This window comes from Hirundo rustica, chromosome 25 (genome assembly GCF_015227805.2).
Source record: "Hirundo rustica isolate bHirRus1 chromosome 25, bHirRus1.pri.v3, whole genome shotgun sequence".
NCBI lineage: Eukaryota > Metazoa > Chordata > Aves > Passeriformes > Hirundinidae > Hirundo > Hirundo rustica.
The window spans coordinates 3,313,003-3,329,574 of record NC_053474.1 but is presented as its reverse complement, the minus strand read 5'-3'; the positions used below and the strand labels follow the sequence as shown (position 1 = coordinate 3,329,574).

Below are 16,572 nucleotides of genomic sequence, written 5' to 3'. Positions count from 1 at the left end.
AAATTTCCGAGTACAACCCCAGATTTCTGAGCACAACCCCAAATTTCCGAGTACAACCCCAAATTTCCGAGTACAACCCCAAATTTCCGAGTACAAATCCAAATTTCCGAGTACAAATCCAGATTTCTGAGCACAACCCCAAATTTCCGAGTACAACCCCAAATTTCCGAGTACAACCCCAAATTTCCGAGTACAACCCCAAGGAGCCTCTGGGGCACCAGGAGATCGCTTCCTTTTTCAAACCGAGCAGGAAATCGGAATGTCCTGTCCCAAACCCTTGAGTCCAGGGAGGAACCTTCTCTCTGGCAGCAACGTCCAGTTTAGGAAAAACCTGAGATTTGGTGGAACCCCAAATGCTAATCCCGTTCCAGCAGGACAATTAAAACCCTGGTGAAACTCTTATCTTCACCCGGTTTCCCGGCACACCCGAATGTCCCATATTTACATACAGCTCCAAACAATCCTCCTCCCCAAATCACCAGAGTTCTTTGACACCCTCGGATGGCCCTTGACTGCCCTGCTCTCCTGCTTTCCTCCTCCTTCCCCCACAAAGAATTCTTTGCACCAAGGGTGGAGATAACAACCTTCATCTTTCATGGAAAAGGAAAAAAAAGAAAAAAAAAGAATTGTGCACTTGCAGGGAGATTTTTTTTGATATATTTGAAATATTTGATATAATTCAACATTTTCTGGAAAGGGTGTTTGGGATGTTGCCCTCCCCATCCACACATGCATTTCCTCCTAGCTGGGATCAGAGTCTGCTTCCCAGCGAGAGAAATTAGAAGTTTTAAAAGTTGAATTAATGTAAAACTACAAAGACTGTTTTAAAAAAAACAACCAAAAAAACCCCAAACCCCAAAAACAAACAAACAAACAAAAAACCCACAAAAAAAACAACAACAAAAAAACCCCCAAAACAAGTCAGTGTTAATAAAAGAAAAGATTTTCTAAAGATCTCACTTGGCTGGGGTTTAAGTGAACAGGATCCTCTTAGTCCTTTCCTTCCAAAAAACCTGATTCTTCTTGCAAACTAGATGCCCCCCAAAATGGATATATTGATTTTTAAACCAAATTAAGTACATTGAAATATTAAATCATTTCATTTTAATGCCAGAAATTGAAACGTGAGCCTCAGTCTAGACACTCTCAGGTTTATTCAGTCAACATCTGAACGGTAAAAAAATCAAAGCAACCCTCTCAGAGAGTTTTATTTTCTAGACAATCAAAAAACTCCAGAATGCTCCAAGATCCACAAATATAGTTCAGTCACTTGCACAAATAAAGTTCAGTTAACAAGAATTTGTCATTGTTACTGGACTAAAGGACTTTGGTTATGAAACTCTCTTACAAAACATCAGGAAATTCAACTACCACATTTGGAAGATTTACAAGGGCTTTGCACCAAGAGGTTAAATGAGCTACAAATACCAGTGCAGCATGTATTCCTTCCTAACGTGAAATACAGCGCATTTCTGTGCAAAAATACATTAAAATGTGTATTCCTAAACAAAGTCAAGTACAACGAGCTACGTTTTGAGATATGTCGTCTTCACGGCCTTTAAAAGCCTTTGAGAAAGAGATTCTATTAGAAATGACTCCCCTAGAAACATGATTTTTGATTCCTCATCAAGCACCACGGGAAGGTTTTTCAACAGCCAACATCATTTTCTCAAAGCTTGTAGAGGCTGGATCCACAAATGGAAGATTTCGGGGGAAAAACACCCAGAAAACAAAGTGTAAAGCACAAGCAAACGGATTCACGTGAACACCCTGCTCACAAGAAACGTGGATAAACTCCACCCTCTTCTACGTCCAAAGGCTGAAAAGACTCCACGGAAGAACAAAACAAAGCAGCACAAAATGACAATTGAACAGGAAACACCGAGTTTGGTGGAAGGTTCCCTGTGGAAAAGCCGCCCCCCGCCCGCCCCGGACCCCTGACAGCTCCATTCTCTAGGCACAAACACACAAGGACAATCTCTAAGACCAAAGACAGCGGGGTGAAGGGAAAGGTTCCTGCAGCTTCCAAAGGGTTCATTTTCCCTGCTCCAAGTGTCTCCAAAGGCTCAGCAGAGCTGGGCCACGCCAGGAACTTCCCAACCTTGTGGAGCACCAGCCAGAGCCCAGGCTCGGCTGATGTTCCAGGTCTGGTGGCTTCTACCAATATTTACAACGAGGTGGAATCTTCACGACCAGAGCTGGCGGTGCCTGGTCGCTAAATATTAATTGGATCCCTGTTTACGTTCCTGCCCCGCTTCCATCAGCCAGTCTCCCAAAAAACTCAGATTATCCATGGCCCTCGAGGCAGAAAGTCCCTCCTCTAAGCACCTTTATCACCCTTTGGGTTTGGGTGGACTCACCAAAAATCCAGCAGTCCAAAAGACAAGCCCTGGGAGGATGGAAGGTGCTTCTCCAAACATTCCAGCAAGATTTGCAAGCCCCACGTTTGGCTCAGAGCACCAAGGAGCCAAAATCAAGCAGGATTTTCAGAGCTCAATACCAAACGTGGCACCTCCATGTGTCCCTTCACTGTCCCTTCACTCAGATTGACTGGAACAGCGGCTCTGGAGCGGGGAATTTTGTAAAGGTCTTGCCCCCTGTTCCAGCTCCTACAAACTCAAATTTCCAGCTGACCTGGAAACAGGGATGATGAAACTCGCCCAAATGAAGGGACAGAAAATTAAACCAACGTTACACGGTTCATCAAGAACCTGGACCAGACCCCTCCAAAAAAGGTCTCTTTACCTTCTGCTCTTTTCAGTAGCCACCAGTAAAGTGAATTCTTTAAAAAGAACTTTGTTTCTCCTTTCCTCATCCTACCTGGTGTGGAAATGAACCCTTGGCTGTACTTGTGAGGGCAGAATCGCCTCTCACAAATAAATCTGACGTGACAGTGGGGCTGTTTCACTGCTGGATGAAGCAGAGGGAGAAGCTGAATCGCTCTTTTTTCAACGTGTACAAGAGAAGCATGAGGTATGCAGAGAAAAAAACCCCTGGTTAAATCAGAGGGCTCTCGGGTTTTTTAGGTTTGCCAAGTGGAAAATCTTTACACCAAAAAACCCCTCAGGAAAAAGCACCAAGTGGGAGGAACTGCTCACTCTTTGTCAGCCAAATCTGTCTGCAGAATTCTGCTCCAGCCAAAAAAAAAAGACTCGTCAAGTTTGCCTTTTCATGAAACACTTAGGAACAGCAGAGTGAAGAAGCATTAACAGTCTCATTTCACAGTATATTTCAGTTTTGTCCCTTTGTCAGGGAACAGGAGGTCACCCCTAAGCAAACAGGCTTTCTGGTGGTGCTGGGTTTTCTTCTAAAGCTTCCCAGCCTGAGTTTTAATAGCTCTTAAAAACTTGCTGCTGGAAAGGCGACAAAATCTCACCTCCTTTCAAAACCTTTTGCTGTCCCCACAAAGAGACAGGAGGTCCACAGAGGAGGTTTAAAAATAAAATAAAATAAAATAAAATTTGGATAAAATCACATAACATAAATCATGAGAGGATCCCTGATTTCTAAAAGAAATCGCAGGAAAAGAGAAAGAAAAGAATTCCAAAAGGGCATTCAGAGCTCTTTTATAGCATAGCTCAGATATTTCACTGCTCCTCAGCCACACCAGGTGTGGATCTGGTTATTCAATCTGCCACAGTCAGAATTCCCAAGGAACCTGCTTGACAGCTTTTAACTCCTGCTGTAAAAAGCTAAAAAGAATTTGGGCTTTTCTCTTAGTCCTGACCACTAAGACACCATCATTTTTGCTTAATATTTAAGCCAAGGTTACTGATATCTGAGTGACAGTGAAGACACAGCTGAAGATCCGAGCGCTTAGGAGGGGAAGATGCAGTAAAAATTCAGAAAGAAAAGCTTGAGCTCTAAATTCCCGCAATTAATTACGTGAAATAGATTTATTCTTCCCGTCCATCCTTTCAGCAGCAGCATATTTTGTTTGGGTTTGGGGTTTTTTTTTTGTTATCCTGGTTTTTCTGCCCTGGTTTCCAGGTCAAATCCAGTCTCAGCAAACGTTTATGGTTCATCATTTAAATAACACTGTCCTAAGACAGAAGAATCACGGATTAGCTTGGAAAAGTCCCAAGGTAAGAGATGTAAACCACATTTCATGTCATCTTCAGAGAGAAGGTGGTGCCCATTTCAGATCAGGGATTAAGGACCGTGACTCATTATTGGAAGAAACCTGTCCCCAAAACAACCCAGAGGTGTTCCACCTGCAAAACCAAAACCAGGAGGCAGAGAAACTGCTCAAGTCCAACCTCTGCGAGCCCCAGACCGAAGACTCTCCACAGCTTTCTGGTGCACAGCACTGAAAACTCAAAAAATATTAAAAATTCCAATTCTCCCCGCAATTTAATTAAAAAAAAAAACCAAAAAAAACCCAGAATAATAAAAACCAGCACAGTGTCAGTGATCGAGCAAACGCGCAGTTTTCCGTCGCAGACTCTGCCAGGGAAGCTCTCAGCGCTCCCCTCTCCTCTCACCGCTACATCAAAACCTCTCTGTCTGCCAAACCCCGCCGGATTTCCCGCTTGTCGTCGCCGTCCTCGTCCTCGGCCGGCTCGTTCTCCTCTCCGGACTCCACGTAGATGGGCCAGTCGTTGTCGGCATCTCCCTTTTCCTGCCCTTCCGAGGCCGTTTCCACGAGGCTGAGGTTGATGGGCGCCGAGTCCTCGTGGGTGGTGGTGACGCAGGTGCAGCTGTCGCAGAGCCCGAAGCGCCGCAGCCCCTGCGACAGGCTGTTGGTGAAGGTTCTCCTGCAGCCCTTGCAGATGATGGGCTTGTTGGAGCGATGGACCTGCAGGGAAAACAGCAAATTTGGAGGGGAAAAACAAAACGGCAGTTTGATGGTTTGGAGGGATCGGCAGAGCGGGGAAACGGTCGCGCTTCAGCTGAAGGGGATGCCGTGGCGATTCGGGCCAGGAGGATTTGGGCTACCCCAGTTAAAAATCATGGAATGGAGTCAGAGCTTGGACACGTTCCACAATCCCAAGCTCTGTCCATCCTGGTCTGGGACCCTTCCAGCAATGGGGAATCCGCAGCCTCACCACCCGCACAGGGCAGAATTCCTTCCCAAAATCTGATCTAACAGGCTGGGACAACAAAACACCCAAATCCTTATTGTCCAATTCAGGAGAAATATCGAGCATCCAACAGACCAAAACAACGAAGCAAATATCATCATTAATTGAAATGCTTCTCTCACATTTACAACACTCATTCCCTTCAGGAAATACAACTGGAAAACGCCAAGGAAGCCTTTGAAATAAAGTCCCTGGTGGATATGTTATAAATAGCTATGTAGTTATTGGCTTTTGCTATTATGTATTGGCTTCTGCAAATTATTATTAATCACAATTTTGATATAGGACAGTTGTAATCGCTTTTAACTGCTTTAAAAAAGTATAATCTGTTAGCTTTTGTAGCCCTGTGTAGCACATATATATAGTAGTGTGATAAATATGTATTATAGCTTAGGCTTTCAAAAAATATTAAAATAGCGACTATGTATTGTGCATTTTAATATTAAATGCTTTTATTTATATAACTGACTATCAATGGCAGGAAGAACTCAGATAATATGAAATGACTACGCTGATTCGATGTACTTATCTAAATGATGACGTTAAAAAGAACCAGAAAAATAAACACCCAGAGAAAAAAATGCAAGAAATTTACTACTGACCCTCCAGGTTATCAGAGAGCATCAAACAACAAAACAGAGCCTGGAGAGGAGATGAAACAGATGAATTTCATCTGCAAGGTGGCATCAAGACAAGCCAAGAGCCGAACCAAGCAAAAGAATTCCTGGAGCGCGTAAACTCGCAGGAATATTTGAATACGTATAAAATCCTCAGGAACACGCATCGAACCAATAACCACAATAACAAAAACTGACTCAAACCGGCAGTTTGCCAAGCACCCCAGCTCTGCCTACAGCCCCTTGTATCCCTTAGGAAACTCCTCCAACTTGCACATTTTCTCTAGATCCTCTCGAAGCCCGCGGAGGCGGCCGGACTCACGCTGAGCGCGTGGCTGCGCAGGTGCTCCTGGCGGGTGAAGCGCTTCCCGCAGGTCTCGCAGGGGTACGGCCGCTCCCCGGTGTGCGAGCGGATGTGGCGCTTCAGGATGCCCTTCTGCTTGGCCGTGTAAGGGCAGAAGGGGCACTTGTGCAGCTTGATGGGCACCACCAGCACGTCACCTTGGGGGTAAAAACACGCCCGGGTTAGCTCGGGAACGTTCGGAGCCGCCGCGGGGTGAGAGCCGCGCTTCTCCCCTCTCCCTGCGCTCGGCTTACCTGAGGTTTCCTCACCTGGCAGAGTCCACGCAGCTTGCAGTGCCCTGGGAAATCAGCCTGGCTGCTCTCACAACAGCAAAACATTTGTTTTGTTTGAGGAAGTCTTTTAGATAAGTATCAAAAACCTGCTTTTAGTGAAGTGGGGTCTCTGCTTCATCACAGCCACTTCCTTTTTTTTTAATTATTAAACCATTAGCATTAAACAGCATCAGAAACTAAAATCCTTTAATGCAAACTGCAGGCAGGAACAGCACATTTTGTCCATGTGCTTTCATATTTGGATATGAAAATACGACTCTTTGTTTCTACTGCCTTCCTGTTGGGAACAAGGTGAAGGACTCCAATATATTTCCTGAGAATGTTTTACTGTTCCTAAAACCAAACCACGAGTAACACACAATTTATGGAGTTGGGCGCAAGAACAGAATTAAATTTGAAGATCCCATTTTACGGAAACCTGGGCATTGCCGAGTTTTTCAGCAGTTTTTCCCTTCCAGCAGAAAGGTGGAGATGTGATGCCAAAGGAATTTTTCTCCCTGTCCCAGGCCCTGATTCAGGGAAATGTTTTGTGTGTCAGGCAGGTGAGGCTGCAGAGCATCCTTTGTAATAAAGTTTATCCAACCCACTATCAAAAAAGGTGTGTCTGGTATTAATGATGTGAGTGAGAGACAGCTCGCCCCATTTTGGAGCTTCCCAAGGGATTGCAAATCCCTGCTGGGCGTTTAGAGCTTCATTAAAACCCCAACTAACCCAGTTCCTAGTTTTGTTTTGCTTCCAGTGCTCTACAGGTGCCTGCTTCCCCTCCTCCTGCTGTGAAGGGTGACTGGAACAGAGGTGGACACTTGAAAAGAAGTGATATTTATCCCATCTCTTAACCTGAGCGCACCATTCTCTTACCAGGACTTTGTACCTCTCATTTCTGCTGCCTTGTGAAGAAGCTGAAGCAGCAGCAACACTGAGAGCTGGGAAACTCCCACTCTCCTCACGGCTACTGCTTTAGCACAGAAACAGAAGGAACGGATGGTTTGGTTTCTTTTCCCTCACTCCTACTCAAAACCCATCTCCCACTACCATCTCTGATACACTGCCAATGACTCCTGATGTTTCCTATCAAACTCTGGAAGCATTTCCCTTTCAATGACTCATGAACAGCCCGGAGATGTTGGAAAAAGAGAAGTGAAATTCCTGTGTTGGATGTTCTTGCCTCGCCGAGCGTCAAAAAGCGCCAGCGTGAGCGCTGACAGCCCTGCTCGGAGACTAAACCTGGATTTGTGATTTGATCAGCGCCCTGGTTGAAAGCAGTGAGAGGATTTGCCACTTTTATTGGCTTTAAGGTCACACAGGCAGCTGGAGCTGGAGGTGACACGAAAACAAATTTGCTGGCTACAGTCAGTGCCAGCCCTGTGGCGTTTGTCACATCCTCGGCACCCGTGGCACTCACAGTTTGTCAGAGACACCTCCTGTCCCCACAAGGCTGTTTGGACAAGGCACCTAAGAAAAACCAGATAGAATGCCCAAATCTTCATTGCCCACATCAGGAGAAACGCACATGGGCATGATTTTCTTCTTTTCCACGTGCCTGACAGTGCTGCCAGCAAATATTCCTGAGATATTACAGCTGCTGCTGGGCTTGGGGCAGCTAAAAAGTGGAAAAAAAACTCATCTTTATGCTGTACCACAGAGTTGAAAGCTTTCAGTGCTCCTGGAGGACTTGCAGGAATCCCTCAGTGTTGGATAAAGCTGATTCCTGCCCTCTGGAGTTCCAAGCAGGAGCAAAGAGAGCAGCACTGGCAGGAGCTGTGACGGGATGAGCTCCTCCTGCCGCACCAGGCCCCTCCCGTGGCAGCTCAGCTCCTGTTGGATTGCTCTTTACGACCATCAGGAGGGAAAAATTCTTTTTAAAAACGCACCTGCCATTCAACGAGGTCCCGCTGAGTTTGTTTATTAAAGAACAATCACCCCAAGTGGAGCCTGGGGGTGATTTGGGAGCAGCAGCAGCGGAGCCGTCAGGAGCACTCACCTGCCACGGGCTGCACCGAACAAAAGGAGTACAGCTGCTTTAAAAGTGCACAACAAGAGTTTATTTCACCGTGCCAAAATATCCAGCAAAATACTCTTGAACAAGAACAACAAGAGAAGCGGCCCAAGGCAGCTGTTCCCTCGCCCGCTGCACACAGCCTGCGCCCCCCGAGTCCTCTCACCTGCGTCCTCTCCATACCAGTCGCTGTGAATGTCCATCATGGAGCTGACGGCCGCTCCCGCCTCCTCAGCCCTACCCTCAAATCCCCGGACAAAGTGATGCACCACGTCCTCCTTCCTCGGGGCCGAGCTGTTGCGCAGCAGAGCCTCCAGGAACTGCTTCATGTGGTAATTATTGCAGGCCAGCTCCAGGGGCTGCCCCTCTTCCATCTGCTCCAGCGACATGGGCGCCGGGTACTGCGGCAGCCGCTCGCCCGCCTCCGCCTCCGCCTCGTCGGGGTCGAACTCCACCTTGGGTTGCAGCCCTTTGGGGGAGTCGCTGCTCAGCGGTTCCCTGGCCACCAGCTCCAGGGGCTGGCAGGCGCCGCAGGCCCCGCAGGGAGGGTCCCGCTGGCATTCCGGAATCTTCTCCTTCTCCTGCGGGGAGGACGCCGAGGCCGAGCTCTTGAAGCTCAAGGAGGTGCCTTCCCTGGCCGAGCTCCCGCTGTCGGCCTGGTAAAAAGCCGCCTCCCTCTCGATTTTCCGGCAGATGTCCAAGGAGGACCTGATGTAGGTTTTGCAGAAGTTCACCACGTCGGTCATCTGCAGGTAGCTGGCGGCAGACATCACCTCGATCACGTTCTCCCCGCACAGATCCAGCTTGCCGGAGTAGAGGAAATCCAGGATGATGGAGAAAGCCTCGGAGGTGACGATGTCCAGCGAGGCCGTGCTGTGGCGGCCGCTGTCCTGGATGTAGTGGATGAGCAGCGCTCGGAAGTAGCCGCTGTTGGCGAACAGGATGTTCTTGTGGGCTTTGAAGATCCTGCCCTCCACGATGATGCTGCAGTCGCAGAAGAAATCCCGCTTGCGCTGCTCGTTCAGCTCCCCCAGCAGTTTGGTGTAGTACGACTGCATCTCCATGGCTGTGCCGGGAACAGAGCGAGGCGTCAGCACCGGCACCCCCGGGACACCGGCACCGCCGGGGACACCGGCACCCCCCGGGGCACCGGCACCGCCGGAGACACCGGCACTGCCATTCCGTCCCAGTGCTGCGGGCACACCGGGGATACCGGGACAGGGGGAGCCGCGCCACCGCCCCGGAGACACCGCCAAGGATCGTCCTGCACGGCCCCGGGGGTCCGTCCCGCCCGGTACCGGGGGTACCACACCCCTCCACGGACCGTCCCGCCCGGTACTAGCATCCCCTCGAACGCCAAGGTACCGGGACACTCCGCCGTGCCAAGAACTCCTCCTTGCTCCAAGGACCGCCGCGCCCGGTACCGAGGGTCTGTCCTGCCCGGTACCCCCTGGATGTCCCGGAACGCCAAGGACCACCCTGCCCGGTGCCGGCATCCCCCGCCGCGCCAAGGACCGACCTCGCGGTGGCGGCATCGCCCGGAACGCCAAGGACCGTGCTGCCCGGTGCTGGGCCCCCTCCCCGCGCTGAGCACCGCCCTGCCCGGTCGCGGGGTGCCCCGGGACGCGCCCTCGCCCACCCCGGGGAGCGCTCGGTGCCCGCCGCTCACCTCCGCCCGGCCGCGCTCCCGGCGCCGCTCCCGGTCCCTCCCGGCCGCCGTAGCCGGGCCGCGCCCCCGGGGCGGGGCGGGAAGTGACGTCATCGCCCCGGCAACGGGGTGGGGCCCGCGGGGTGAGGGGTCGGTAAATATTGGTGACGTCACACCGCCAAGATGGCGGAGGGGTGAGCGGGGCTCGGCCGGGGGGCGGCGGGACCGGGAGGGGACGGGAGCGGGACCGGGACCGCGATGGGGACGGGCGGCGGCGGGGGGGGACCGGAGCGGGGCCGGGGGTTGGGGGGTGGAATCTGGGATCGGGATCGGCATCTGGGTCTGGGATCTGGGTCTGGGTGTGGGGTTGGAATCTGTGCTCGGGGTCTGGATCTGGGTTTGGGGTCGGGATCTGGAGCTGGGATCTGGGTCCGGGCTCTGGGATCTCTGTGTGGGCTCGGGATCTGGGATCTGCCTCTGTGTTCGTGTGTCCGTGTGCTGACGCCGTGCCCTGTCCCGCGCAGGGAGGACGGGGGCTGGTGGCGGAGCTGGCTCCAGCAGAGCTACCAGGCCGTCAAGGAGAAGGTGGGAACCGGCGGCACCGGGCGGGACCTGCGGGGCGGCCCCGGGAGCCCGGCGAGGCCGCGGGGCTGCAGCACGGCCCGGGGGGGGTCCCCAGAGTGGGATCGGGATGGATTTGCTGGGGATCTTCCAGCGGGTCTGGAGCACTGCCCGGGGGTCTCCCCAGAGTGGGATCGGGGTGGATTTGCTGGGAATCTGCCGGCTGAGCGAACGCTGGCTCATGCTGGGCCCTGTCATGTGGGAATCACCCTCTGACAGGGGGTTGTGCTTCCAGCGTGGCTCTGTGGTGTGTAATTTCCTGCCCGGGACAGCGCTGCTTGTGTTAATTGCACACAAAACTTAAACCCAGGCTTTTCCCAACCTGTGATTTTTCTAGTCTCGCCTTAAAAACCTCCTGGAATGTGTTTTGGGTATAGCAGATGCTGTTGTTATTCAGGTTATTCTGGTCTTATGCATTGCCCAGGTTGGGCTGAGGGCTCAGCTGGGCTGAACTCTCCCATTTGAGTTTCTGTAACGTGCTGGGAGCGATCATGGCTCTGTTGGGGAACCAAAAGCCTGGAGAATCCATCTCTGCTGTCTCCTTGCAGTCCACAGAGGCTTTGGAGTTCATGAAGCGGGACCTGGCTGAGTTCACCCAGGTGGTGCAGCACGACACCGCCTGCACCATCGCCGCCACGGCCAGCGTGGTCAAGGACAAGCTGGCAGTGAGTAGGGGCTGGGAGAGCTCCAACATCATCCAGTGCCACCCCTGCCACGGCCAGGGACACCTTCCAGCACCCCAGGGTGCTCCCAGCCCTGTCCAGCCTGGCCTGGGATAGTTCCAGGGATGGGACAGCCACAGCTTCTCTGGAAATTCCATCCCAGCACCCTCCCAGGGAAGAATTCCTTCCCAGTATCCCATCTAACCGCACCTTCCTTCAGCTTAAGGCCATTCCCCTTTGTCCTGTCACTCTGTGCCCAGTGGGTCAGAACCTCCTGGGGTTCCAGGGTGCTGAGCAGGGGACACTGGCAGTGTCACTGTGGGGTGACACGGGCTCTCCACACGGGCTGTGAGCCTCAGCCCCGCGCAGCTGCTGCTGCTGGGACAGTCCCACCCCAAACCAGCCCCAAAGCTGGCTGTGTCCTTCCCACAAAGCCTCAGCTCAGTTCCCCCACTGCAGCAGGTGCCTCCCGCCGCACCCTTCCAGCCCATGGCCCTTTGCTCAGGGGAGAGCTCCCGCTTCCTTAAGGATCCTCCCCAGAAATTCTGGGGTGTTGCTGACACTGTGCCACCTCTTCCCTTGAAGAGGGCTGAAGTCTCCTCAGGTGCCACTGAGAAGGTGAGGAAGGGGCTGTCTGACTTCCTGGGGGTCATCTCGGACACCTTTGCCCCCTCACCGGACAAGACCATTGACTGTGACGTTATCACGCTGATGGCGACGCCCTCGGGTACCACGGAGCCCTACGACAGTGCCAAGGTGAGCGTGGCGCTCCGGGCTGTGGCATCCTGAGCCCTGTCCCCTGCTCTGCTGCTGTCCCTGCCCTGACAGCTGTCCTTGTGTGTCTCCTCCAGGCTCGTCTCTACAGCCTCCAGTCCGACCCAGCCACCTACTGCAACGAGCCCGACGGTAGGGAGGGTGCAGGGGGGCCCAGGGTGCTGCCCTTAGGGGGTCTGGGGGCCAGCTGGGGTTCCTTGAAGCCTTTGGCTACCAGGGCTGTAGCTGGGGCCAGCTGTGAAGAGCACATCTGGCTCTTAGCTCAAGGACCAGCTTAGGCTGAATTTACTGGCCCGGTTTAAATTGGTGCCACGTGGCCTTGGGCTGGCAGAGGAATTCTGAGCCCCGTGTCTCCCTCCTCCTTTGCCCCAGCATCTCTCCAAGGAAGCTCCCCCAGCCCTGTGGGTTGTGCCAAGGATTGTTATCCCTGTGCTTGTCCCAAACAGGCCCTGCTGAGCTGCTCGAGGCCTGGCTCGCTCAGTTCAGCCTGGAGGAGAAGAAAGGGGAGATTGCTGAGCTGCTGGCAACCAGCCCTTCCATCAGGGCACTCTACACCAAAATGGTGAGGCCCTGCCTGGGCAATTCCTGGCTTGGGGAACGCTGCAGGAAAGCCCTGAGCCGTTTGTCCCCTGCAGCTGGAATGGAAGCAGCTGTGGCTGTGGTAGACTGTGGAAAAACAATAAAATGGGAGCTGGGAGCTTTGGGAGGAGAGAGGGGCGCGGCAGCAGCTGCAGCTCTGCCTCTGAGGGGCTGATCCCTTTCCCAGGTCCCTGTGGCTGTTTCCCACTTGGAGTTCTGGCAGCGCTACTTCTACAAACTGCATCGCCTGGAGCAGGTGGGTCAGGCTGGGGGCTCCCTGGGGGTGCTTCTCCCAGGAAAACGGGGAGCTGGGCTGACTCCTTGGAGTCTGTGATGCCGAAATGCCCGGGGGAGAGAAGGCACTGGGGGTGTGAGCGGCTGCTGATGCTGATCCCTGCAGGATGAAGCCCGGAGGGAGGCTCTGAAGCAGCGAGCGGAGCAGAGCATGCAGCAAGAGGAGCCAGGCTGGGAGGAGGATGAAGGTGGGACGGGTTTGGGGGCTCTGGGAGGCTGGTGTGGAGACGCTGTGGGGTGGTGGCTCCTCCTCTCTCCCACAAATCCCAATGGGCAGTGAAGAGTCAGCTCCAGTCTCTGCTCTGGAACGTGTGGAGCTGTGTCAGGGTGGTTTAGGTTGGATATCAGGAAAATGCTCCTCCCCCCGAGGGTGCTGGGCACTGCCCAGGCTCCCCAGGGAATGGGCACGGCCCCAAAGCTGCCAGATCTCCAGGACAACTCCCTCAGGCATGCCCAGGGTGGGATTGTTGGGATGTCTGTGCAGGGCTCGGACTGGACGATCGCTGTGGGTCCCTCCCAGCTCAGGACATTCTGTGAAATCCAGCTGCCAGCCCAGCTGCTGCTGCACTCGCTGAAACATCTCTCCCTTCTCTCCTGCCTCCCTACAGATGAGTTCTTGGGGATGTCCCCCCTGCCTTGCGCAAACATCACATTTCCAGGGGCAGCACAGAAGGAGCCTGGCCCGGCGGGAGCGCACCCCGCGGCTGCCGGGGGCCCCTCCGGGGAGAGCGGGGCTGTGCCGCCCGCAGAGCCGCTCCCAGCCGAGCCCAGCCCCTCGGAGAGCAGCGAGAGCGCGTCCCTTGTCACTCAGATTGCCAACCCCGCCCCTGTGCCTGCCGCCCAGCTACAGACTGCAGCTCCAGCCCTGGGCGCCGAGGACCTCTCCCAGAGGTTGGTGGAGGCCACCTTGGAAGAGCAGAGCTCCCCGCCGAAGCCCCCAGAAGCTGCTCAGCCTTCTGCGCCTGCCGAGGAATCGGCGGCTGGAACGGAGATCAGAGAGCTGGAGAGCAAAGGCCAGGCCAGGACAGAGACTGTGAGAGAGGAAGGGCCCACAGATCTGCGAGTCTTCGAGCTCAACTCGGACAGCGGCAAATCCACGCCCTCCAACAACGGCAAGAAAGGTTCGTGTGGGGCCCGGGGACCCGCTGGGAGCGGCAGCGCTCGGGGAGAGGGCTCTGGGGTCGTGGTGCTGAGGGGGGAAAGGGGAAGGTAATCAAAGGTCTGCTGGTTGAGCTGAACAGGCCTTTGGTCCCTGCGTGCCAGGAAAGGCTGTGCTGTGTGCAGGGAATGTGGTGATTCCCTAGGAGTGTCCCTGCTGGGACAGTGACAGTCCCCAAGACTAAATCCCTCCTGTCGTTCCTTATCCCCTGCATTTTCTGTGTGACTGGAACCTGACACATCCCAGTTCTCCCAGGCCAGAGGAGAAAATGTTTCAGCATCCACCTCTCCCGCTTGTTCTGCGCCAGCCCTGGCTGTGAGGGAAGCGAGCTCAGTCCATCCCACCTCTGTCCCTGGGAATGTGGAGGCTTTCCCTCCTCGGGCAGACTGTGGTACCTCTGAGCCTCGAGAATTCCGGCCTTTGGGGCCAGCTCTGGTGGCTCAGAGGGGATGTTTGTGCTCCCAGGCTCCAGCACGGATATCAGCGAGGACTGGGAAAAGGACTTTGATCTGGACATGACGGAAGAGGAGGTGCAGCTGGCGCTCTCCAAGGTGGAAATGTCTGGGGAGGTGAGTCAGGGGAGGCAAAACTGCCCCCACAAAAGCCTCAGCAACCCCTCAGGGTGGAGCTGCGTGAGCAGAGCGGGGCTGCTGTGCGTGTGCAGGTTCCCCAAGGGGAGCAGAGCGGGCAGATCCCGGTGTGGCACCGTGAGGATACATCAGGCTGTGTGCTGGCTCAGGTGCCCTGGGCAGGAGGAGCTGTTGAGTTACAGAAACAAACGGTTGGAAACAGCTCAGAAACAGTTCAGAAACGAATTTTCTCTTGTTTGCAGCTGGAAGATGAAGAGTGGGAAGACTGGGAATAAAGCAGCTGCTTCCAGTGTGTGTCACAGGCTCATTTCCACCATCGAATGTGAATTCAATCACGGACCGGCTTTTCCTTTGTGTGTGACTGTGCTGGGGGTTGCAGTTCCAGGCTGGAGGAGTTCCATTCCTGCTAAAACCTGTGGGCAACTCAAGTGACCCCTTCAGATCCTGGAGGAGGAAGCAGGAGGTCACTGGCACGCAGGAGCCCGGCTTCTGCGCAGGTCCTAGAGACTGGCCAAGCCAAAACTGACCCTGACGTGTCGGGAAGAGGCAGAGTGAGGGGTCCCTGGGGCCAGCTGGGCACTCGGAGCCCTGCCAGGTGTGCTGGGTGCTGCCAGGCTGCCAGCTGGCTCCTTCCTTGCTTGTGTGTGCACGTGTGACCTACGGCTGAGAGGCTCCTGGATGTGCTCCGCTCGCTGCTCCGCAGTTCCCACCCGGGGAGGGCCCGAGGGCTGGAGGTGCTGCACAAAAAGGCGCTTGGCTCGTGGCTTTGATCCTGGAAGGAGCCAAACCCCCTGCCAAACCCCGAGCTTCTGCCTGGCTTTTTGTCTTGGAAGCTTTTTTCTCGTGGAAACTCCCGTTTCCAGCAGTTCCTCAAAGAGCCAAGGCCTGCTGCTCCCCTCGCCTTTGCAGCTGCACCGCCTTCCTGCGCTGGGTTTTGTGTCTTTCTAGTTAAATTCTCCAAGCAAAATCCTGGTGGCTTGCTCTTACTGGAGCCCTGCTGGGCTGGCAGTGCTTTGGGTCTCCTGGGAACAGAACCCCTCGTGTTGGTGCCCAGCTCAGCCCTTGCAAAGGCCCAGCCCGACCCACTTCAACCTCTGTTTGTCCACCCTGGGGAGAGAAGCTCCCAGCTGCGGGTGGTCCCTGCTGGCTGAGGCTGTGTCCCCATCTGAGCCCTGTGCCAGCCGTGCCAGGCCCTGCAGCCACCACGAGCTTCGCTGTGCTCGCTTGGCTTCCCTCACCTCAGCCCCTGACTGCTGGCAGCGCTCCCTGCGGCCCCCCGCCTCTCCCTGGGGCAGCTCCTTGTCACCGCTCGAGGTGTTGCTGCTGCACAGTCACCCCAAGGGGACACTGCCCTCCCTGGGGTGACGCTTTCTGCCTTTGTCCTGTCCCCGGGGCTGGGGGTTTCCTGCACTAAACGAGGCGCACTTGGAAGAGTTGGGGTTTTGGGGTTGGGTTTTCCTCTTTTGGGGTGACTCCTGGTGCCACCCCTGCCCTGCCAAAGCCCTGGGGACGGCTCTGCTCCTGCCTGGGGTGGGTCCAGCAGAGCCTCACCTTGTCCTGGCTCGGTTTACGGTGGGCAGGGGACACAGGGGACACCGGTGGGGACCTGGGGCTGGCCTGAGTCCCAGCTGATCCCACAGCAGAGCTCGAGGGTGCAGCATCTGTGTCACTTTCTTTTCTTCTTTAGTCGAATTAACCGTTGGGTTGGTTGTGCAATATTCTCTGTTCTTGAACTATTCCGCATCCCCCTGAGCCTTTTCTAGCTGGGGTGACAAACCAGGAACAATTCTAACAGCTGGTAGTTTTGTAACGATGACTTTCTCCAAACCTTTTACAGACTTGCAGTTAACAGCGATTAAAGTTCTCAGAGTCTCTGCCCGTGCCGGGTGTTCTCATTTCCTCTGGGGTGGGG

General features: G+C 54.2%; 2 protein-coding genes across 4 annotated transcripts; one reads left to right on the top strand and one right to left on the bottom strand.

Annotated features, from left to right (window-relative positions):
• Positions 1 to 1,136: 1,136 nt before the first annotated feature.
• ZBTB8B (zinc finger and BTB domain containing 8B) lies at positions 1,137 to 10,065 on the bottom strand. Of its 3 annotated transcripts, none has more exons than XM_040086411.2 (4): positions 9,853 to 9,905; positions 8,500 to 9,399; positions 6,024 to 6,202; positions 1,137 to 4,798 (listed from the first exon to the last, which is right to left on the bottom strand). In XM_040086411.2, exons 1-4 carry the CDS (start codon positions 9,866 to 9,868, stop codon positions 4,487 to 4,489), a joined length of 1,407 nt encoding a protein of 468 aa, XP_039942345.1. In that variant the 5' UTR covers positions 9,869 to 9,905; the 3' UTR covers positions 1,137 to 4,486. The 3 variants fall into 3 exon arrangements, with proteins under 3 accessions (XP_039942345.1, XP_039942346.1, XP_039942347.1); XM_040086412.2 differs by lacking the exon at positions 9,853 to 9,905 and adding an exon at positions 10,003 to 10,065 and having other exon boundaries at positions 1,157 to 4,798; XM_040086413.2 differs by lacking the exon at positions 9,853 to 9,905 and adding an exon at positions 9,699 to 9,819 and having other exon boundaries at positions 1,157 to 4,798.
• A 43-nt stretch (positions 10,066 to 10,108) lies between these two features.
• BSDC1 (BSD domain containing 1) lies at positions 10,109 to 16,534 on the top strand. The gene is made up of 11 exons (XM_040086410.1): positions 10,109 to 10,175; positions 10,506 to 10,566; positions 11,151 to 11,267; positions 11,850 to 12,020; positions 12,116 to 12,170; positions 12,485 to 12,600; positions 12,805 to 12,873; positions 13,018 to 13,099; positions 13,520 to 14,032; positions 14,536 to 14,639; positions 14,903 to 16,534. The coding sequence occupies exons 1-11, from the start codon at positions 10,165 to 10,167 to the stop codon at positions 14,933 to 14,935; spliced, it is 1,332 nt and encodes a 443-aa protein (XP_039942344.1). The 5' UTR covers positions 10,109 to 10,164; the 3' UTR covers positions 14,936 to 16,534.
• Positions 16,535 to 16,572: the final 38 nt, after the last annotated feature.

Bases quoted from the DNA above. Each gene is read 5' to 3' on its own strand.
- ZBTB8B (XM_040086411.2), bottom strand. The intron at 6,203-8,499 runs GTGAGAGGACTC...TTTACCCCCAAG, and splicing joins CTGGTATGGAGAGGACGCAG to GTGACGTGCTGGTGGTGCCC. The intron at 4,799-6,023 runs GTGAGTCCGGCC...TTTTCCCTGCAG, and splicing joins TGCGCAGCCACGCGCTCAGC to GTCCATCGCTCCAACAAGCC.
- BSDC1 (XM_040086410.1), top strand. The intron at 12,021-12,115 runs GTGAGCGTGGCG...TGTCTCCTCCAG, and splicing joins AGCCCTACGACAGTGCCAAG to GCTCGTCTCTACAGCCTCCA. The intron at 12,874-13,017 runs GTGGGTCAGGCT...TGATCCCTGCAG, and splicing joins AACTGCATCGCCTGGAGCAG to GATGAAGCCCGGAGGGAGGC.